Here is a 23168-nt window from a genome sequence, read left to right as displayed (position 1 = left end):
AGTTCAGGCCTGCAGGTTTGATGAGAAGAGTGCTTACAATGCCATCATTAAGTAAAGAGTTGCCTCAAAGCCAAATTTTGGCTCATCTTTTGTAAATAAAGCAACGTTTTGGAAGTCGAACGGACCTCTGGAACTGATTCTGTTCGACTTCCGAGGTACAACTGTATATATTCTCTACAATCAATGGATAGATTTAATGTCATTATAGTCCTGATATTATGTCACACCTTCTTCATGCTATTTGTTTATTCTTCTGTGTCAGACTTGCTATAAGTATGACTGGGACACATCGAAAGATAAGAAATTTGAGATCAAGTTTGATGCCATTCCTATTCTTGCTGCCAAAGCCAATCGAAAAATTGCAAGTGATGTAAGTGTTGCATAAAATGAAGATTTTTTTTTTTAATAAAATAAAACTTATTTGTATTTCTATGCAGTGGCTACAGAATGTAGAAAACCATTAATGTCTTGTCCCCATGTAGGTGGAATATAAGAAAGCTTATGAACAGAGCAGAGGGAAGATGGTTGGAGCTCTGAGCATCGAGGATGATCCTAAAATGCTACATTCTCAGAAAGTGGCCAAACAGCAGAGCGATGTAAGTACCCGTTCTGTACACATTGTAGTTAGCACTGGTAAGATGCCAGCCGTGTGCCAAATTATTTGGAAACGTCAGATTATTTAGAGACTTTTAGCTCCTTCCATTCCAGAAAACAAGAAGCAAGGGAAAATGGCAAAAAATAATAATTCTAACTATGTGTAAAAATAATAACCTGTGATTTATATCCAATACTGACTTAGTCTTGTTAATGAGTGCCAGGAAAGCACAATTCTGAAAGATATTCGGGTTCAACCTTTAAGTGAAATTAACATGAAAATGTTTCCCTTCATGATGAGCCATTGATACCACAAAATTCCTTTCAACAGAAGGCTATGGACTTAGTTGAGAAAAGGAGTCTTTTTGAATACACCCTTTTTGAATACAGTGGGATTCACTTTCACCTAAACATGCTTAGGATTGTGCTGGGCAATTATGACTTAATCCAAAAAGGGCCTAGAGATATTAAGCGGAGATGAGAACGTTAGTACCTATTTGATGGCTATTCAGATCATCCATCTTAATGCTTAAGGCAAGACGTTAACCAGTGAAAACAGAATACTGTGTTGTCAGCTCTGCTTCTGAACTTTTGTAACAACTATGTGTGACACGTAGTGAAAACTACCATACTGTAAGAGACTGATGGGTAATCCAGTGTAGAATGCCTATTGTTCTGGTTTGTTGCTTTATAGAGGTTAAAGTTCTGCTAATACTGGTCCTATTAGCTAATAATAATATGATCTGGATAGATCCTATTGATGTAAATGTTTAGTGTATTTTTACTGTATTGCAGCAACCCAATCTTGATATACCGTAATTAAGGCATGTCTCACCATAGCCATGCAAGCAGCCTGCATTTTACAAAGTATTAGGGGATTTTGGGGTTGTTTGGGGAATTCTAACTCTTAAAGGTACATGTTAATTCTTTTATAGCGTGAATACAGGAAAGGTTACGAAGAGTCAAAGACCAAGTACACAGCGCCGTTGGACATGATCCCAGTAGTACAAGCAAAGAAAGCACAGGCAATTATCAGCAACACAGACTACAAGCGCCTCATCCATAATTACTGCTATCCCCCCGACAGTATTCCTGTGGAACTTGCCAAGAAAGCCAATGCTATACAGAGTGAGGTAAGTAGTTATGCTTGTCTAGCATTGCTCAGCTAAGGAGGGTTTCATACAAACTCAAAGAGATGCGATGTTTTCCCTAGGCTTTTCCTGAACTCAACAACAGCAAGCCACAGAAACCATGCTAGGGCTGGGATAAAGTGGAAACATCAGTTGTTAACGCAGCCTATGTACTTCCCATATTTAACTACCTTAAAAATCTAATTCTAAGACGTTCACCACGATGCCAAGAATGAAAAGAATCTTGCAGCTTAACAGACCCAAAGGTTGAATGAAGAATAATCAGTAGGGAATAGCAGATGGCTCCTTACCTTTTTGATTGACTTTCTGAGAAAGGTTGAGTAGAATAAGAGACGTTTAGGGGGAAAGCCTCTGTGGATTTGAAAAGCAAACATTTTCTTATGCTTAGAAGTATAGCTTTTTCTGCGGTTTACCTGCAAAGCAAAGGAATATGTGGGTTCACTTTCATGTCATTCCTGTGCTTCATTGTCCGTTGATTGCAGTGATCCGGGAGTTGAAGCATCAGCTCCTGAGAACATTTACATTACAGTCATGCTGGCTGGGGATGATGGGAATTGGAGTCCCCCCAAAATATAGAGGGTTCCCGGCTGGTGATGTACATTATTAAATTCTACACACTGGATTTGTAGAGGGTTTTCTTTGTGTAAATTGAGTTAATTGCATTTTGTCGTTTTTTTATGGTCTTTCCCAGAATGAATACAGAGCTGACTACAACAGTGATATGAAAGGCTGTGGCTGGATACCACTTGGGTCCCTAGATGCTGAAAAAGCCAAGAGAGCTTCCGATATTATCAGTGAGGTACGTAGACCCTAAGTAGAATCAACCTTATTGACCCTGATCTAGGCCAGCTTAGAGACTGTGCTGCATGGAGACAGGCTTCCTAACACATGTCCCTATCTGACCAAGGAATCACATGTACAAACTGATGCTGTGTACTCTGTTCCCTAGCCTTATCGAAAAACGGGCTGCACATGTGTAACCTGTTTCGAAAGCTAGTTTGGAAGGGCAGGCTAGATTTGTTCCCTTTTGGAACACAAGAAGATGCCCTTTGCCTAATCATACCACTGACTGATCTAGCCAAGGTTTTCCAGGGATTGAGTCAGGGACCATTTGTATGCAAAGCACAATCTCTATTACTGTGCTATGATCCTTCCTACTACAGTCGTACCTTGGATCCCGAACGCCATGGAACTCGGACGTTTTGGCTCCTGAACTCCGCAAACCCAGAGTTAATGTTCTGGTTTGTGAACGTTCTTTTGGAACCTGAACATCTGACGGGGCTTCCTACTGGCTGCAGGAGCTTCCTGCAGCCAATCAGAAGCCGCGATTTGGTTTTCAAATGTTTTGGAAGTTGAACGGACTTCCGGAACGAATTTTGTTCGACTTCCAAGGTACGACTGTCCTTTGTTTCTGAGCAAAACAGCAGATCAGGGGTTCTACGTTTTTAAAGAACTTTGTCTGTGTTGTTTCAGTGGATGCACTCATTCTGATGACACACTGGCAACTAAAGTAGATAAAGTACATGCAAGTTAATACAAGCCATTAGCAATGTGGCCCACACCCCGTTTTAGACCACTGGTGTTGGATACAGATTAAGGCCACAATCCTAATCCTATTTACCTTGGAGTAAATCCCATGGAATTGACTAAGACTTACTTCTGAGTAGGCATGATTAGGACTGCCCTGCTAGTTGAACTTAGTTTCAACTGAAATCAATGAAACAGTTGATTCAAGACTTGAGTCTAATTGATTTAACTGGGAACTAAGTTCACCTAACTTAGTCTGGCTCCAACCCATACTGTACTTACATACAGAGGTCAAAATGACACAGAAGAGTTTTGTTCTGTCCTGAAGCCATTTTATATATTTAAGAAATTTGGTTTAGCTACATTGTGGGTTTAAAATGCACAATCAAGAATGTAATAACTCAATATCAGTATGTAGGTTTCAGAGTAAATATGGGTAAATCCACTGGCATTTGCCAGCCTGAGTATTTTGGAATGGAAACTGAATGTACACAATATATTGGTCAAAGATATGTCCATTGCAAAGACTAGATCCCGTTAAGAGGACTTTCTTGTATGTTGTTATGGAGATACTGATTTTGCTGCTTTATCATATAATTAAGTGCTTGTTTTTGAAAAAAAAAATGCCAGGAAAGCTTTTCTTGTGAGCAAATTCAGACCTGGATTATTTTTAAATATTTCTGAGTCAGGGCATCCTTATTATTGAAAGGCATCCTTTCAATAATACAAAAAAATGAAAGAAATGGAATAGCAAAATATAATTTCCTGTGAAGGAATTGTAGTTTTATTTTCTTTAATCTTTTGAACAGAGAAAATATCGTCAGCATCCAGACACTATTAAGTTTACACAAATTGAAGATGACCCTGTTGTAGTACAGGCTAAAATCAACCAAGCTCAAAGGAGTGATGTAAGTATTGGCACATGTTGTCTGCTTTTGTGTTGGCTAACTTTATTCTGGAGTCATCATGGGATCAATTAACCCAATAAATCATTATTTTAGGGTTGTTTTTTTAAAGTTATATACTACTGTTCATACATCTTTCCATAATAGTTAGCTGATTCAAAAATAATAATAATTAGATGGTTTTTATTGTATGATTTCATGTATAACTATTGTGAACTTCTCTGATATTTTCTATGAATAGTAGTATATCCTTTGTGAATTCCCACAAATCCCTTCCACCAATGGATGGACATCATTGGATGCCACCCCTTAGTTGTGATTCAATTATAAAGTTCACTTTCTAAGCATAAAACTGTACAATAAAACATAGTGAACTTTAAAGTATTCTACACTATGAATATCTTGAATATAATATACCTTGATTTATGTTCTAGGTAATTTATAAAGCCAAAAATGAAGATGTAATTCATAAATATCACCTTCCGGCAGATGCTCCCCAGTTTCTCCAGGCAAGGGTTAATTCCTACAATCTCAGCGACGTAAGTTTCCTCTCAATACATTGTTACGCAACACACACAAGTCTTAAATTTTAAAGCATAGGTGAATAGCAACCAACTGTAGTTTCAGTGAAACATTCTGTTCTCCTCCAGAACTGCTACAAACTGGGGCTGGAAGATCTGAAATCGAAGGGATATGACCTAAGAATTGATGCTATTCCCATTAGAGCTGCCAAGGCTGCTAGACACGCGGCCAGTGATGTAAGTATTCTCTTTTCAAAGAAGCATTGAGTATGAGGAGGAAACATCACCATCATCACCATCATCACCATCATCATCTAATTAATAATGGTAGTGGTATGATGATTTTATAGCAATCCTTGGTTCAATTACTGGATTCAAGAGCAGGGATGGGTGGCTTGAGGGCCTCAGCCTCTTTCTCTCTGTGTAGGGTGGGCAAAAAGGAAGGGTGTGTTGCATGGAAAACAGCAGTGGAAAAGCTGAAATGTATGGAACAACAGAAGGAGGCTGTTGTGAGGGAGGAGCCCTTTGCAGTTGAACAGATCAAAGCAACCTTTCCCTCTCTCAGCATCCCACTGGGAAGGGAAGATGAGGCAGAGAGGAAGGGGTTAAAAGGAACAGACTCCAAGGAAGAAGAGAAAGGGCTGGGGCAGAAAAGGGTCTGTTGGGCTGTTCACCAGGAAAACGACCTCACTTTTGATATTATTTTTTGCGTGTGTCCTGACAGTACCAGTACAAAAAGGACTATGAACTTGGCAAGGGTAAACTGGTTGGCTTCCAGAGTCTCCAAGACGACCCCAAGCTGGTCCATTATGTGAACGTTGCCAAGATGCAGTCGGACCGGGAGTACAAGAAAGCTTACGAAGAGAGCAAAACCAAATACAACACTCCGCTGGATATGGTCAATGTTGTCGCTGCCAAGAAAGCCCAGGACATTGCTAGCAACACAAATTACAAACACTTGGTGCACCATTACACATTGTTGCCTGATGATATGACCGTGGAACGGTCCAAAAACATGATGCAGATTCAGAGTGATGTAAGTGTGTCCCAAGAGGTTTTGTTTTGTTTTGTTACCTGTTCATGTGATTGACTGTTTTCTTTTCATTCTTTTCCCCACCCAGAATCTTTACAAGGCAGACTTTAACAGCTGGATGAAAGGTATTGGGTGGATCCCAATTGGTTCAATGGATGTAGAGAAAGTTAGAAAAGCGGGAGATGCTTTGAATGAGAAGAAGTACCGCCAGCACCCAGACACGCTCAAGTTCACCAGCATAGTAGACTCGCCTGTCATGGTCCAGGCTAAGCAGAACGCACTGCAGCTCAGTGACGTGAGTAGCCCTAAGGGAAAGATGCCAGAACAAAGCAATTAACAATATCTAGGAAGAAATGGAACATACAAACACATTGTGGAGAAATAATCCGCATTTGTTTGGGAGATACCTGATCCATCTTTTTTGTTTTGGAGATATATATTCACATAAAACCCTAAGCTGAAAAGACTCTAATGAAGGAGCTGCCCCGCCCTCAGATGTATGACAGAAGGCAGCAAAGGCAAGAGCTTTGTCAGTTGTTGCACTGCAGCTAAGGCGCTTTCTACCCTTAGCTCAGGGGTGGGAAAACCCAGGCCTGGGGACTATTCTGTCTGGCCCCCAGGACTCTTCTCAAATCACACCCATTACCTAGGCCACATCCCCTCACTGGCCCTGCTTAATGCCCTGACTGGAATGTGCCATTGAACTGTGGTGATGTATCTTGTTTGCCTGGATTCAGAGCTGGGGATGTAGAAACAACTGGTTTCTGTTTGCCTGGGATGTAGCCTACTGTTTACAAAAGTAAGAGTCACTCCCAGTGCTCCGCCCACTCTTGCCTCTGGCCCCGCCCACTCCTGGCATGTATCTCCTGCCCCTGGTAGGTTTCCCATGAAGGGCAGTGCCGGATTTACGTATAAGCTAAACAAGCTATAACTTAGGGCCCCACTCTCTTGCCCCCCCCAAAAAAAAAAATTAAAGGAAAAAACCCCCTGGATGTACATTTCCAAAATATAAGATAAAAAACAAATAAAATAAAACCTACATACCTATTAGGTCCATAAATTGGCATATAGCATATAGCATATATTCAACACAAAAACCAGCAATAATTTGTTGTTGACAAAGGACAGCTGGAGCATATAAAGGGCAGCTGGACATATAAAGGGCCCCATTACCTTCAGTATATTAGGGCCTCATCAAACCTAAATCCGGCCCTGCTGAAGGGCGTCTTGTTGCATGAGCAGAAGTCCATTCTGCAGGCAGAAAGACACTTTTAGTTTCCAGCCACTATTAAGGACAAAATTTACTGCCTGTTTATTTGGAAGCTGAGTCCTATGCTTTTTCAATGCAGCCCACAGTGTGTGTGGGCTTGCAGCCGAGGACATTTAGCCAGCTCATTGTATTCTATGGGACATTTTCCTTGAGAACAGAAGAGTTTATCATTATCCTGTTCTTTTTGTTTGCAGAGACTATACAAAAGTTCCGGAGAAGAAATGAAGCACAAATACCATTTGCCTTCAGATGCCCCTCAGTTCATCCAGGCTAAATACAACGCAGCCAACATCAGTGATGTAAGTCACTTTTTTTTTTTTTAAAGAGGTGTCTTTCATTCATGCTTTTGGTAAACAAATGCAGATTTAGATGTTCAAAAATTCATTCTGATATAATAGAAACCATGCGGCTATCATAATGTGGAGATAACATTTTGATTAAAGCTACTTCTAGCTGCATGATGTAATAAGGGAAGGGGCTCAGACAGCGAATGTCATGTCAGCATGGGATATGCACCCATCACGATGAACGACTACAGTTTACATTCGGTGGGATTGAACTAGCTGCCTCTGGCAGGTTTCCTGATAGGCTTTTGGGTTCCTGCTGTTTGACTTCTCAGGGTTCTGGAGTGCATGGAAGTCCTTGTGTACCTATGGACATCTTTCACATGTTCAGTTGAATGTTTAGATGTTACTGGGAGGAGACATGGCCAATGGGTTGTTTTAGCAGTGTTGAGGATAGGGCCAGAATGTACAGCCCCTCTCACCACTGCTGTCCACTGGTTTTAATGTAACATTCTCTAGTCATTCTTCATAGTTGAGATTCCTTGCTTTCTGTGATGATGGATTCTGAGTTATTGATCAATAGTTGCTTGAACTACTTGCTAAATATGTGAATATCATTCCCCCCCCTCCTAGAGCTATTATAAACATGGCTATCATGAACTGATAGCCAAAGGACACAACGTCTTGGGTGATTCTATTCCAATTACTCTGGCCAAGGCTTCAAGAAACATTGCTAGTGATGTAAGTACCCACATCTGCTCAGTCTTGTCTCACCTAGGGGATAGTTCTCTTATTACTTGTATAAAAATGGATGCTTTGAGTCTGGATATCCACACACAACTCTGTTTCTCTCTCTCTCTCTCCTGCTGGGACTCTAGTACAAATATAAAGAAGCCTATGAAAAAGCAAGAGGAAAACATGTTGGTTTCAGAAGCCTGCAAGATGACCCTAAGCTTGTCCATTCTATGCACGTGGCAAAGATGCAGTCTGAACGGGAGTATAAGAAAGACTATGAGAAGAGCAAGACTTGCTATCACACACCTGTGGAGATGGTCAGCATCCAAGCTGCCAAGCAGGCTCAGGATGTAGCCTCTAATACTCACTACAAACACCTGCTCCATCGTTATACCTACCTGCCAGATGCCATGAATGTTGAACTGACAAGGAACATGATGCAAATTCAGAGTGATGTAAGTATTACTTTTTTTAAAAATATATATGTCACATTTCGTTGCAGTATTTCGACATCTTGGCTGAATGATGTGATGGAGGGATTAAAGGGTTGGTTGCAGGTGTGAAGGGTTTGCTGGTGAGCCTATTGGTTTGAGTGGCAGTAAGCATTGGGTAAGCCTTATTCTTGGATGGAGGACAAAGGGCAGGCAAAGGGCAGTCGTTCTCAACCTGTGGGTCCCCAGTTGTTGTTGGACTACAACTTCCATCATCCCTGAGCTCTGACCTTGCTAGCTAGGGGTGATGGGAGTTGTAGTTCAACAACATCTGGGGACCCACAGGTTGAGAAAGGCTGCGTTAAAGGGTTCCGTGAGGAGCTGCTTCTGTCCGGACACCCAGGCAGGGGCTTGGGCAGGCACAGGCAAACTCGGGCTTCCAGATGTTTTGGGACTACAACTCCCATCATCCCTAGCTAACAGGACCAGTGGTCAGGGATGATGGGAATTGTAGTCTCAAAACATCTGGAGGGCCGAGTTTGCCTATGCCTGGGCTAGGGCCATAGCACTCCTCAAACAGGGACCCCTGTAGGTCATAGGGCCCCCCAAGGTTGGGTTGACCCTAGAATACACCCCCAGCAAATGGGCTGCAGTAAAATGGTATACCCAATGCCTAAGCCAAAACCTCCACATCTGTAATCAATACAGTTGTGGCCTATTTGACCAGTTCTTACCTTATACTTGTCCTGTCTAGTTATTTTACTATATCGGGGTGCGGGGGTCATGGGGCCTTGGCATGCAAGCACATGGACAAATAGAATGCAGAATTAGCTAATTAAAGCAAGGACTTCAAGTTGATTGGGTGGCAAGGGGGTGGGGAGACTAAATTTCCAGGAGACATTTCCCCCACTTTAGAACAAATAAAAGAATGTTTTTTGATTAGTGAATGGATAGAATTTGGGTGGGAGAGGTATTTTCAAATAAAATTTTTAGAGAAATGGCATTGAAATTTTGCATCATATATAACAAGTAGCCTACATAGATGACACTTCGGGAGTGGCATATATGTAGTTGGTCTGTATATCAAACATTTTATTTGTCCTGGTGGATACAGATGTATCCAGTCAGGTGCAATGTATTTATTCTAGAAAGAAATGAGACTGCTGTGTATTTCTTGTTCTTTTACAATGTTATCCCCTCAATGTCTGTCTTTTGAATTGCTCCTTGTTTTTACCCTTAGAACCTTTACAAGCAAGACTATAACAGCTGGTTCAAAGGAATTGGGTGGAGTCCTCTAGGTTCTCTGGAGGTAGAAAAAGTTAGAAAGGCTGGAGATGCATTAAATGAAAGGAAGTACCGTCAGCCCCCAGACAAACTCAAGTTCACAAGCTTAATGGATGCAATGCCGATGGTTTTGGCGCAACACAACACCAAACAGCGAAGTGATGTAAGTTCGTGCCACTGCAATATTTTAAGTCCCCATTGCCGCTATCAACGAATACAGTGGTACCTTGGTTCTCAAACACCTTGGTTCTCAAACGCCTTGGTTCTCAAAATCCGAAAACCTGGAAGTAAGTGTTCTGGTTTTCGAACGTCTTTTGGATGCTAAACGTCTGATGCGGTTGTCGGCTATTGTTTCCAGGGCACCTGCACCGATCAGAACCTGCACCTTGGTTTGCAAATGTTTCGGAAGTCAAACGGACTTCTGGAACGGATTAAGTTTGGTGCTTTTGTTTTTGCTATTTATTTTGCGTTTTTGTTTTTGAGGCTTTTTCGGTTAATTTGTTTTTGTGACTGTGTGGAACCCAGTTCAGCTACTGATTGATTGACTGATTGTGTGGCTACGGAAATGGATAAAAGCCCCCCATCCAAACAATGAATATCATCAGTGCAGGGGGAGGAATTAAATTTTCAGTTTTATCATCTACAATACTGTCTTATTTATTTTATCGTACAGTACATTGATTATTGCTTTCATTTTATACATCAATGGTCTCGTTAGTAAAATTCATGTTAAATTGCTGTTTTAGGGGTTGCTTTGAAAAGTCTGGAATGGATTAATTCATTTTGCATTACTTTCTATGGGAAAGCATGCCTTGGTTTTGGAACGCTTTGGTTTTGGAACTGATTTCTGGAATGGATTAAGTTTGAGAACCAAGGTACCAATGTAGTGTTGCCGAGATAGAAAGCGTTCACAGTAAATGTTCACTGTGGTTGCAAGTCAGTGCCTTAACTTCAAGACATTCCTGCCAAGGTTATCTTGTATTGCCCATTTGGCTAACCACAGCCTGCAGAGCCTTGGGCAGGGTTCTCTCTCACAAATTGCTGCGGAAGTGTGGATAACTGGATAAGAAGCTGAGAGAACTGAAACTGACAGGTCCATTCACCCCAAATCTACAATGAGGTACCGTGTGCCAAGCCAATGAAATGATGCATGTGCTGTTTTCCTTTTAGATAACGTACAAGTTGGAGGGTGAGAAAGTTAAGCACAACTACCACTTGGATCCATATGTTCCTGAGTTTATTCAAGCAAAAGTCAATGCCTACAATATAAGCGATGTGAGTATTTGATAAGCAGAAATCAAACTGATCTTTCAGAAAGTGAATTATGTGTCTTAGTTTTATTAGCCTTACACATTTCTCCCTCCCCCTCCCTTTCTCTCTATGTATGTTAGTTGAACACTTGTGTCTTGGTAGCAGTAATAGTTGGGGATTCTGTTTTGGAGTGAAGCTGCCGACCCTTTTTTATTATATTTTAAAAAATGATATCATTGTGTTTGCTGTATACACATATCTTGTGGATCATCCTTAATAATGTCAGAAACCCACATGGATGTTTTTGCTCAGTATACTAGAATAATATTGCCCTTTGACTGTGCTGCTGTGATTCTTCTTACTATGAATATTCATTCTTCTTTTTAAGCATTCTTACAAAGCGGACTATAAGAAGTTAATTGCCAAAGGGTATGATCTGAAGCCGGATGCCATTCCTATTATTGCTGCAAAAGCTTCACGAAACATTGCCAGTGACGTAAGTTGCATCTAGATAAAAATTCAGAACTGCCTTGAGCATCTAAAGCTGCTTTTGACTGAGTCAGATTATTTGCCTGCCTAGCGAACGACTCCCTTTAGGATCCAATGCAAGGTATTCCCCACCTCTCTAGCCCTGCCACCTGAGATGTGTCAAAGATTTAACCTGGGGTCTTATGCATGCAATGCAGTTGAACCACCTCAAAACTATGCCTTTGAACATTTAATGAAGTTAATTTGATATTATTTGTTCAGCAGAATCAATTTTTTCATTGTTTACCCTGTTATTCTCAGGAATGCATCTACATCAGTAGGGGGAATTACTAATCAATTCATTATTCGTTTGAGAAATTTCGAGCAGGAAGAGACAAGCTCCTTTTGGGGGTGGGGTGGGACAAGGAAGACCAGGGCAACCATCCAGGTTCTGCTTATATTTTTTTTCTTGGACATTGGCCATCTATGGTGACTAATTGTGATGATTCCTCAGAAAACACTGGGCCTTTTTCTGGGAAATCTGGGAGATTGGACAGCATTTCTCTTTCAAAATAAAAGCACTAGGACTATAGTTATCTGCCACCTCCAATACCTCCAGAGAGAAAGAGGGTAGGAGGCTCGGAGGGAAGGGAAGGGAAAGCAGGACATGAGGGGACCAAGAAAGTGGAAAATATAGTGTTCTGGACTTAGGTCAAAATAATTAAATATTCACAAATTTAAAATTACTTTTAAAATGTTGGAAAAGGGTGTGATAGCCAGAAAGTAAGGGTGGAGACAACAATAGAATACCAAATATCTACTGTTGTTCTACTGGTTTTTCCCCCCAGTGTGCAGAATGAATGTTTGCCTGTTTAATTTTTGTTCCTTTGACTTGATTTTCCCCTAGTACAAGTACAAGGAATCATATGAGAAAGATAAAGGAAAGCAAGTTGGCTTCCGCAGCCTGCAAGACGATCCTAAATTGGTCCATTATATGAATGTGGCCAAACTTCAATCGGAACGTGAATATAAGAAGGACTACGAAAGCAGCAAGACCAAGTATAACTTGCCCATGGACATGTTCAGTGTGATAGCTGCTAAAAAGGCCCAGGAAGTGATCACCGACACAAACTATAGAACGTCTCTGCATAATTATACCCTTTTGCCCGATAACATCAGTGTGGAACGGTCAAGAAATATGATGCAGATTCAGAGTGATGTATGTATTTTGAAGATGTAGTTGTTGGTTGTTCTTGATATCTTAATTAATTTATATACCACTTCATTGCCAAGATGGGTTTCTAAGTGGTTTACAAGTATAAACACCAATTATACCAATTAAAATATAGACATTCATAATTAAAATATACAGTAAAAACATAAGCCATAAAAGATTCCCATTAAATCATTAACATATGAGCCACCATAATTGAAATATGTAATAAAGCAATCCCACGGTGATAACAAGGTTGTGGATGTTGTTAGCAGCTTGGGAAGTCTCAAGGTAGGATGCTCTGCTAGGCTTTTGTCCTGTTGCATCTGTTCTGAGTTTTTTTCCGGGTTCAGATAAGGCTGATTAACCTAACCTTGGGATCAGGTATCCTTTCCTTTCATCACACTTTTAGAAATAATATTTCCCACACAAGCCAAAATTAACCTGTTGGAATTAATGGACTTCAATAAAAGATGGAGCAGGAGAGATGGGCTCACATCCCATTCCTTTGAGGTGGATGGAGGGAGTGGTGCATGAGCAGCAGTGGGTGTGGATCCAAGGACCAAAACGGAAAGGCCAAAGTCAAAAGTGGGTGGAGGAAACCCAGTCTTTTCTCTCTCCCCTCCCTTCTGTCACACACAGACCCTTATTCAGACACAGCTATCCAGACACAAACCTCACTCAAACACATCTTATCCGCACACACATGACCAAATGGGCCAACCTGAGTAAAATATGGGAGGGGGGGCTCAGGTAAGCCCCACCCCACATGATTGATCACAATGCACACCATTTGAATAGCAATGCCCATCAACTTTGGGGAGGGCAGGCCCCCTCGGTCCCTAGCAGCTTGCTCCTATGGACACAACCATCTTCCAATCCGGTTTAAGCCCACAATCATTGCTTTGGGGTATTGTGAAGGTTGAAACAGATCTTTTCCACATCAAATTATTCTCCATTTTTTCCCTTCCTTTAAAGAATCTTTACAAAGCAGATTTCAATAGCTGGCTGAGAGGAGTAGGCTGGGTGCCGATCCAGTCTCTGGAAGTGGAGAAGGCAAAGAAGGCCTCCGAAATCATTAGCGAAAAGAAATACCGTCAGCACCCAGACAAGCTGAAATACACTATTGACATGACTGCTATGGAGCAAGTGCTGGCGAAACAAAATGCTGTTACGATGAACAAGGTAAAGGAAAGAAAAACCTCAGAGGGATATGGCTCATTTTTTAAATATAAACTTTATGTCTCAATAGTTTAGAGTCAAAGTAACAGGTGTGATTTCTCAGTGTTGTTCACCAATGGATACTAGCACTTACTAGAAGTAATACTAACCCTGAGTCATTTGTGTAGAAGTGATTGATTTTGGTGTACCTGATGAAGTTGCTGGACAGTAGATTGACCCAAAGAAAATACTACTAACTTCGCACAATGCATATTCAAAAAATAATTAAATGCAATTACATTAAAATGTATTGATTTATTATATACAATTGAAGTATAATAGAATATGGTTAAAGTAAAATAAATATGTACTCTGGCAGCCAGTTGCCTGATGGTTTCACAATACAGTGGTACCTTGGTTTAAGAACAGCTTAGTTTATGAACAACTTGGATTAAGAACACTGCAAACCCGGAAGTAGATGTTTTGGTTTGTGAACTTTGCCTTGGAAGCAGAACATGTTCCGCTTCCTGTTGAGTGTATTCCATTTGTAAATTGAGTCCCCTGCTTCTATGGGAAAGCACACCTTGGTTTAAGAATGCTTTGGTTTAAGAATGGACTTCCGGAACGAATTAAGTTCGTAAACCAAGATACCGCAGTAGTGAAATCTGCCACATGGACAAAAAAGAATCATTGCAGACCAGTGTCTTCATGGATGTGGACAGCAGGGATTAGAAGTGTATGAGGCTTCATTCCTACATTCAGTTGCCTAGGAATAAGTTCCACTGAACTCAGTAGGTCTCATTTTTTAGTAGACCTGCCTGCGATTGTTCTGAGAGATTCACACCAAACCCCCTTCTCACTTGTCTTGTGCCATGGTGCGTAAACACAGAGTAAAATCAGACAATTATGCTTGCCTTTGTGAAGGTTTAGGAGCACAAGAAAACTGCATTGTTAAAAACTTAAGTGGAGTACATTATTGAGTTTTGTAAGAAAATTTAATCTAATGTGGTAAACCCAAAGATCGGGTTTTGATTTGCAGAGTCATCCCTGCAAGGTGGTGATTCCCTCTGATCTGTAACTTCTTCTGGAGGCTAGGATCTCTATTTATTTCAGAGGGGCTTGTGTAAAAAATTCAGTGTGCATTAATGGCCGAGCATGTGTAAGCCAAATCAACCAATAATTTGCAACCTGCAAAAGTAAAAACAGAAAGCGACATCTTCAAGTCTACTCTTTTTTTATGAACTGCAGAGACTGTACAATGAAAAATGGAACAAAGAGAAGGCAGAAATTCACGTGATGCCCGACACACCAGAGATAATCTTGTCCAAGTTCAACCAAGTCACCATGAGCGATGTAAGATTTCAAATGACAAAGAGTATTCTACCTCCCATTCTGTATACCTAATATATGAGAAGTGTGTTTTGTTTTTAATTTACAACCTCCCCTTTACCAATCTTCCCTTCTTCCTTTTTTTGAAAAGAAACTATACAGGGCTGGCTGGGAAGAAGACAAAAAGAAAGGCTATGATTTGAGGCCAGATGCTATCTCAATAAAAGCAGCCAAAGCTTCAAGGGATATTGCAAGTGATGTAAGTTTCATTTTTCCGTTGCGTTCATGAGAAAAGACTGATTTATCCCGAGACTTACCATTCTCAATTAGCCCTTCCTCCCATGTTAGGATACCTTATGTTCTCTGAGTCCACCTGGGCAAATCTGAGAAATGGTTCTTATTATACTATTGCTTTCATAAGCTTTGTTTGGAGCCCATGGCTTTTGAAAATCACCTACTCAAAGACGATCCTGCAAGAATATGTTTCTTTGTGCCCATTGCACTTACCTCTAGCACAGATGTACATCAATGAAGAAAAGATAGAGATAATTTACTAGGGATTAATGATGGCCCCTACTCTAGAGCAATCCCTACCCTAAATTATGGCCACAATTGTGCATGCAAAATAAGGTTTACTGATTTTAAAGAGCTTAAGGGTACTTTATTAGATTGTGGCTGAAGTATATACAAGTCCTTTGGGTTGATAGTTTCACTTATTATTAAATGGGCAAGGGGATAAATAAAAGTTTTTGAATTTAGCACTTTGGGAGGAATTCAATGTTGTGCTAACGTAATGTGCTATCAGGGCAATTTTGCCAGAGAGAATGACTCTCCTGCATGCTGTTCTGGGGGTTCTTTCAGAACGCATTTCAGAGCTTGCTGGGGGAAGGAAAGCCCTGTTGCACAAGCAGAAGGTATTTGCACAGTGCTTCCACTAAAAAGATCTATTCCACTGTTTGCTGTTTGGGGATCCTTATGCATAATAATGGTTCCCAAGCCTTTTTATTTTGAAAATTTTATAGTAGTTGTTGTTTTTTATATATATAAAAAAGCAACTCATAAACTTATTTGAAATGTAAAATGGTTGTTTTGCCATGTTCAGTAAGGTGGTAGTCTTAACTGAGTTTCTCTCTCCCCCTGCCCCTCACCCCACCTTTCTGCTTACAGTACAAATACAAACTAGCCTTTGAGCAAGCCAAAGGGAAACACATTGGATTCCGTAGTCTGGAAGACGATCCTAAACTGGTGCACTTCATGCAAGTTGCTAAGATGCAGTCGGAGCGTGAATACAAGAAGGACTATGAGAAGTCAAAGACCCGGTTCCACACCCCAGTTGACATGTTCAGTGTGGTGGCAGCCAAGAAAGCACAGGAAGTGGCAACGGATACAAACTACAGGAATATTATCCACACGTATAATGTTTTGCCTGATTCTATGAACCTGGAACTGGCCAAAAACATGATGCAGATTCAGAGTAATGTAAGTAAAAGACTTTGAAAAACCACTGAATTATAGATTCAGACTATTTAACCCTCCAAATCCATATGCCCAAGCTTTCCTGACTCCCCCTCCCCTTACAAATGCAAACAAGCCCCACTGCAGCCAATTGCAACCAACCACACCCTGCCCCCAATACCTCTCACTACCAAGGAAATGTAATAAACGAACAGAAAGAGAACCTACCCAGTTGACTCTGACACAAAACCCAACACGTACACTGTACAAACGAATATAAGCCTCACTACTCCCCCCTCCTCTCCCACCCTTCTTCCCCAACCTTATACTATACTCAGCACTAATGTCTCACAACAAATGTACCTGATTTGTCAGAAAGACTGTACAACCTGAGGAAAGAGACTTTTGTAAACCATATATGCAAATGTTTGCAAAATGTTTGTGTTTCAATAAATGTGCATGGTCTTAGACTGAAGAAGACTGTGTAAAGAATTTTGTGGTGATAATTTTAAAAGCAACAATACAGCACAATATTAGTATGCATTTTTAAGTTTTGAAATGCTTACAAAGAAGCAGGCTAAATATGAAGTTGCTATCCTGAAAAGGTAGAGCTTAACTGATTAGTACAAAAAAACCACGGCACAATGCATTGGATTTCTTTTCTGCTGTGCAAGTGCGTGCAATTTTTGCAAGTAAACACGGCTGCATTAAAAATAAACTGGCAGTTTATCTAACATTTCTCACCTGTTTAATTTCATTTTGTCTCCAGAACCAGTACAAAGCGGACTACGATGAATTCATGAAGGGGGTTGGGTGGGTTCCATTGGGATCTTTAGAAGCCGAGAAGAACAAGAAAGCCATGGAGATCGTCAGTGAGAAGAAATACAGGCAGCATCCAGACAAACTCAAGTATTCTATCAAGATGGATTCTATGCCCATGGTCCTGGCTACACAAAACGCAAAGACCATGGACGGGGTAAGCAAATAAGCCTAGCATAGGAAAGCTGCTGCTGAGCAGAAACTTCTCCTGCGATTTCACAAACAAATTAATCCCACCAACTAATCTGTGACTTGTTGACTTAATTGAGAACTGGAAACACACAGAAGTTAAAATTCATAAATGCATGATGATAGGGCAGTTGTGCAGGAGGCAAGCTTTCCTACTTTACTGATTTTATACTATTGTATAAATTATGGAGTCATATTTATAGCCCCCCCCCCGAGATTTCATTATTAATTTTATAATATTTCCTGCTCAACAAGTTGTTACTAATAATGGCATTGCTTTGATATCTGGTCAGTAAGACTTACTGGTGTAGTCAGGGTTGAATTGGTTTGTGTTCTTCTACCACCTCTCCTTTCTTTGATTTCTGTGTCATTTTCTCACATGCTAAAATTGCTCTGTGTGTGTGGCAGTTTAGGGTGCCTGTTTCTCTCCTCATGATAAGATGAATTTATCTATTACTCTAAGGTAAATATGTCATTAGGTCATGTGAGAGCACACCCATGCGTAAATTTCACACGTCTCTTTTCAAAGGAGGTTTGCCAACATTATGAGGCAAAACATTTGCAAAAGAGTCTCTACTGGTTGGTCTTCTTGTTCCAAGGCATTACAGAAAAGTAGCAATAGTTAACTAATTATTTGGATTCCCTGGGTAATATTTTCCCATGGAATTGTGTGTTTTATTCCAGATCAACAAACAGGTTGCCATCTTAGCACATGGTTACTGTTTGCTTTGTGATTCCACAAGAAACAAAATGAACCCTGATTTATGCTGGCTTGTGCTGAATCAGAACTGTCAGAATCTAAAGTTTTAGGCAGGACGTGGAACACTAGGCTTAACCAGCCTGAAAACTGTCCTGTGCATTTGTTAATATAAAGTAAGCCTGCATTTTTTAAATTAAGAATTGGTTAGCTAATAGATTTTTAAAACTTGTAATCGAAAAAGGTGTCTCCAGTTATTCAGATAGCAGGGTTGTTTATATATATATACGGTATATATAGGATCCTAACCAAGGGTGATATTTTGCTAACTCAAGTGAAATCAACGGATTTAAGTAACTTAAATCCACTGATTTAATGGGCCTGCTCTGAGTATGATTAATATTGGATATCCCTTTGTTAGTTGCACAAGGCCCATTAATCTTAGACATTCGAGTAGCAGCTTTTTCAAATATGTAGCAAAGCAAAAGGGTCTAATGCATCTCCTCTTAGAGGAAAATAAACAATTGTAAGTGATTTTTAGAGATGGTGATATAAGTTTTGCGTTGCCTTTTCAGCACCTTTACAAAAAGGACTGGGAAGCAGACAAGATCAAGATTAACATCACTCCAGATATCCCTGAGCTTGTTTTGGCAAAAGTCAATGCATTCAACATCAGCAATGTAAGTATGAGGGCTAGGTAGATAGTTGGGGTTGTATTCGGCTTTCATGTAGTGCTAAAGATAAAGAACTGCTAATGAGCTAGCATAAAGAGCTATTACCTACGGGGTATAGTCCTGCATTATGATTCCCCATTGACACAATTTATTAGAGTATTTATAGTCCACCTTTAATTTCATTTTTCCAAACAACTTTTTTTAAAAAAGTAAATGAAAGCCCGAAAAAAGTCAAGAAAGCTTTACCCAGCAGTTGGAAGGAATGTTCTCTCCATACAAAAGCATTCACTACAAAGCCTTTATTCTTTTGTTTCTTTGAATACACAGAAAATGTACAGACTTTCCATGGAAGAAGATAAGAAGAAGGGATATGATCTGAGGGCTGATGCAATCCCCATTAAAGCTGCTAAGGCTTCCCGAGACATTGCCAGTGATGTAAGTTTTTAAGGCCAAAATATTTTAAATTACTCTAAAAGCTGAAGTTCATACGTTGCATCAGATCCAAAGGTTTTGTGAGCAGAAAAAGTGTTCCCACTGCCCCAATGGGTCTGGAGTCCTGCTTTTCCTATGCCACTGAAAATCTGCTCTAGAAGGTTGGGGTCCTCTCCAGAACGACAGGGGAGGTGGTGCTGGGGAATACAGGGTGGGAAGCTGATACAAAGACAGCCTTATCTGGGACAAAATGGAGCGACACCTTTGGATCTGACCCACTGTCATATTTTATTAGTTTTTATGTTCAACCTCATGTACACTTTTCATTTAATTTATCACAGGTGAAGAAATGTTGCATTTCTAACCTACCTGAGATTAAATTTTACTTCCTTGCTTATGTTCTGTTTGTCTTCTTCTGTGCAGTACAAATACAAACTGGGATATGAAATGGATAAGGGCAAACTTGTTGGCTTCCGCAGCCTCCAAGATGACCCAAAGCTTGTTCATTACATGCAAGTAGCTAAGATGCAGTCAGATCGCGAGTACAAGAAAGCCTACGAAACCAGCAAGACCAAGTACAGCACCCCAGCTGATACTTTCAGCGTCATGGCTGCCAAGGAAGCTCAAGCAAATATCACCAACACCAACTACAAAAGGCTCATCCACAAATACATCCTCCTGCCAGATGCCATTAATGTAGAACTGGCAAGAAACATGAACCGGATTCAAAGCAATGTAAGACCTTGCATTCTCTTTTCACTACTAGTCAGTGGCTATATTTCTCGTGTGTTTGCAGATGCTTTATGTTGCTGCAACTATAGCTGCTCAACTTTGGCTGTGTGTTATTCTCTTCCACCTGCAGCATGAATACAAACAAGATTACAACGAATGGTACAAAGGACTTGGTTGGAGTCCTGCTGGGTCACTGGATATTGAAAAGAGTAAGAAAGCCACTGAAATTGCAAGTGATTCGAAGTACCGCCAGCATCCAAGCCTTTTCCCATTTAAGAAGCTGATGGACTCAATGGACATGGAACTTGCGAAACACAATGCTGGTGTTATGAATAAGGTGACTGTCGTTAGCCAGTGTAAAAAGAATCTGCTTTGTTTGGACCAATTGGGTACATTTGGAATTTTGAGAGGGTGCTATGAGTGCCAGTCACAAAATGGCTGCTATAGGGACATGGCATAACAAAATGTCTGCCCTGGTGTTTTGCATAATACAAAATGGCCACTGCTGAGTGTATGGCATAAAACAAAATGGCTTCTGTGTGGTGTGATATCATACCAAATGGCTGCGATATCTAAAAGTGTAAAAAAAAAGATAAACAACTTTAAAATTAATATGGCAACATTACTGCACGTATAAATGCAAATTGCATTGATTTATCTTGTTTTATTTTTCCTAATAGCATTCATATATAGATGCGTGGGAGAAGGATAAGACGAAGATTCACGTGATGCCAGACACACCCGACATTATGCAAGCCAAAGCAAACAAGTACAATTACAGCCAGGTATAGAAATATGTAACAATGTGTTGTGTTGGTTAATATACTATTCATATGCACATTCTCTGGCTCAGATATATTTTGTAGGAATGCCTTTGTTTTCTTTAGTTGCTGGAAGGTCATTTCCAATTGTATTTGACATTCACCTGATGTGAAATCTGAAGCAAGTGCTTCGTGTCAGAACAAACAAGAGGAGTTTTGGGGCAGGACTAGATTTGTGATCACACTAGTGAAATTTCCCAGGGCTTTCTGCACGTCTCTGTATTGTCATCACATTTTATCTAAAGCAGCATTTTAAGGAAATTTCAGAACCTTCCCGCCACCTTTTGAATGAACAACAGGGAAAGCCAAGAGTTTGGAAAACACTAACAGAATTTCTCAGGGGTCTCTGAACATATCTAGATCGTCACCAGATTTCACCTCAAATGAAATCTGAAGCAAATTTTAGGATTTCTCCTTGGGCAATACTAGAATGAGTTGAAACAGGTGGTGAGATGCCCTTTTTAAAAAAATGCCTCATCTTGTGAAAAGCACCTCCTGTTTCAGCAATAGCCTTTTGAAAAAGAAAAAGCCAGGGCTGCAAAAATTAGGGCAGCAAGGTTTACCCATTTTTGGCATTGTGACATCTCCCTAGCTTCATGATCTGTGCTTGGCAGGATCATATAGCCAGCAAGACTCCTTTTTGCGGTGTTGAGGGATTGGGGGGTGGGATGCCCAAGCACCTGCCAGCTGAGGCAATAAAGATTGGGAGTGAGCCACTGTAAAAAAGGCTTAGAAGCATCTTTTGAAGAATATTTCAAGGGGCTCAGTCATTCACCTTTTTTCCCCCCAACAAAAAATGTTCGCTCATGAAATTTAACTCCGCCCTAGCTATAACAGCGCAGGAGTTTTGAGGGAAGCTAAGAGCTATTTGGTGTTCTTTGTGCAATTTCTTAACTGTTCTACACTCAAATATTCCAAAAATATATTCTGATATATAACTCCAGTGGAAGAAATGCCTGTTATGTACTGAGCTTTTTTTTTTTGCTCTTCTTGCTTTCCATATTAGAAACTGTACAAACTTGGATGGGAAGAATTGTTGAAGAAAGGTTATGACCTCACCGCTGAAGCAATCTCAGTGAAATCTGCAAAAGCATCAAGGGACATTGCTAGTGATGTAAGTAGTATTGTAGTACACCTTTGATGCATTCAGTCACGTTCTCTAGGACTCAGTCATGTAAATGGTTTTCAGGGCCAGAGCTTGTTGCATTCCATCGAACTTCACCCTCGCCTCACTATTCCAGGTACCCTGCCAACTAAGTGCATGCAGAGTAATTTCTCCCTCACCTTTGAGGTGCCGTTGTGTGTATACCAGCACAGACCAGCCAAAGCACCTATGGTTCCCTTGTAGAATAATAGATGTCCTACTGTATGATTTTTTTCAATGTCCCCTATGAAGAAAAAGTCTTATCATTGCATCTCATGTAGTTATCAAGCAATTTTGAATTGAGGCAGGCTATTGGTGGTGGAATCTAGTTTTCACTGTTAATGTAAAAATCTGAGGGCTCCCTTGGACAAAAACAAAGACACCAACCAGGATTACTTGGAGCAAAACAGCAGCCTGTAGGCTTGGCCTTTATTGATCTGTTGCAACAGGGTGCTTCCCTCACTTGCAGGAGAGAGAAAGGACCCAGAAAAATGGTGTGCAAGGCCTTATAAAGACTTTTGAAATTGCCACCCTGTAGATCAAGACCACCCCCAGAAACATCATACATACATCACAGAAGGGGTGTAACCTAAGATCACCCCTCAGATACATCACACCTTCATCACAGAAAGCAGGGGTTGAGGGAGGAGTTGTGGTGGTAACCTGAGTGTCCTGTCACTTGGCTGGTTCCCCCTTTCCCCCTCCCCATGAGTACTTTCCAGGTGACAGAGGGAAGTTTGCAGTTTCCTGCCCCCAGAGGGAAGAGCTGATTATTGTCCTTTGTTCCAGTCCGTGCTGAATCCACTCCCATATGCAAGTTCTTTGTGATCTTGATGGTCTTCTGTCTAGGACCATCAGGGTTGGCATAGCAACTGGGCAGGGCTCCTTTGTATGTGCTGGTATGCTCATGGGATTATGGCTGCCTTGTATCAAACCTTCCCCATTTTGTAGTCCTTCCTTCATGGAGTAAAATAAAAGTGGAAGAGTGCAAATCTGATGTATGGTTGATTTTCTATGAATTTATAGAGAAAGCGTAGCGTATGTAGTG

The 23168-nt window shown here is 40.6% G+C and overlaps 1 protein-coding gene across 48 annotated transcripts in view; it reads left to right on the top strand.

The window, feature by feature from the left end:
- Nucleotides 1-23168, top strand: part of NEB (nebulin) — a 157448-nt gene that overhangs the window by 29347 nt on the left and 104933 nt on the right. For 47 of the 48 annotated variants that reach the window (XM_081869593.1, XM_081869592.1, XM_081869591.1 and 44 more), the window contains 27 exons: nucleotides 263-370; nucleotides 483-596; nucleotides 1530-1727; nucleotides 2437-2544; nucleotides 4082-4180; nucleotides 4612-4716; nucleotides 4828-4935; nucleotides 5423-5734; nucleotides 5820-6026; nucleotides 7196-7300; nucleotides 7919-8026; nucleotides 8164-8475; nucleotides 9692-9898; nucleotides 10906-11010; nucleotides 11375-11482; nucleotides 12362-12673; nucleotides 13646-13852; nucleotides 15077-15181; nucleotides 15309-15416; nucleotides 16325-16636; nucleotides 17382-17588; nucleotides 18893-18997; nucleotides 19319-19426; nucleotides 19847-20158; nucleotides 20286-20492; nucleotides 20836-20940; nucleotides 21983-22090. In XM_081869593.1, the coding sequence (XP_081725719.1) occupies nucleotides 263-370; nucleotides 483-596; nucleotides 1530-1727; nucleotides 2437-2544; nucleotides 4082-4180; nucleotides 4612-4716; nucleotides 4828-4935; nucleotides 5423-5734; nucleotides 5820-6026; nucleotides 7196-7300; nucleotides 7919-8026; nucleotides 8164-8475; nucleotides 9692-9898; nucleotides 10906-11010; nucleotides 11375-11482; nucleotides 12362-12673; nucleotides 13646-13852; nucleotides 15077-15181; nucleotides 15309-15416; nucleotides 16325-16636; nucleotides 17382-17588; nucleotides 18893-18997; nucleotides 19319-19426; nucleotides 19847-20158; nucleotides 20286-20492; nucleotides 20836-20940; nucleotides 21983-22090 (4500 nt within the window). The remainder of the gene's footprint in view (nucleotides 1-262; nucleotides 371-482; nucleotides 597-1529; nucleotides 1728-2436; nucleotides 2545-4081; nucleotides 4181-4611; nucleotides 4717-4827; nucleotides 4936-5422; nucleotides 5735-5819; nucleotides 6027-7195; nucleotides 7301-7918; nucleotides 8027-8163; nucleotides 8476-9691; nucleotides 9899-10905; nucleotides 11011-11374; nucleotides 11483-12361; nucleotides 12674-13645; nucleotides 13853-15076; nucleotides 15182-15308; nucleotides 15417-16324; nucleotides 16637-17381; nucleotides 17589-18892; nucleotides 18998-19318; nucleotides 19427-19846; nucleotides 20159-20285; nucleotides 20493-20835; nucleotides 20941-21982; nucleotides 22091-23168) is intronic. The other variant, XM_081869603.1, reaches the window with a different exon arrangement.

The sequence above is a fragment of the Podarcis erhardii genome (genome assembly GCF_964252035.2).
Source record: "Podarcis erhardii genome assembly, chromosome: 1".
NCBI lineage: Eukaryota > Metazoa > Chordata > Lepidosauria > Squamata > Lacertidae > Podarcis > Podarcis erhardii.
The sequence above is the reverse complement of the archived record's forward strand: the minus strand, read 5'-3'. Positions and strand labels throughout refer to the sequence as shown.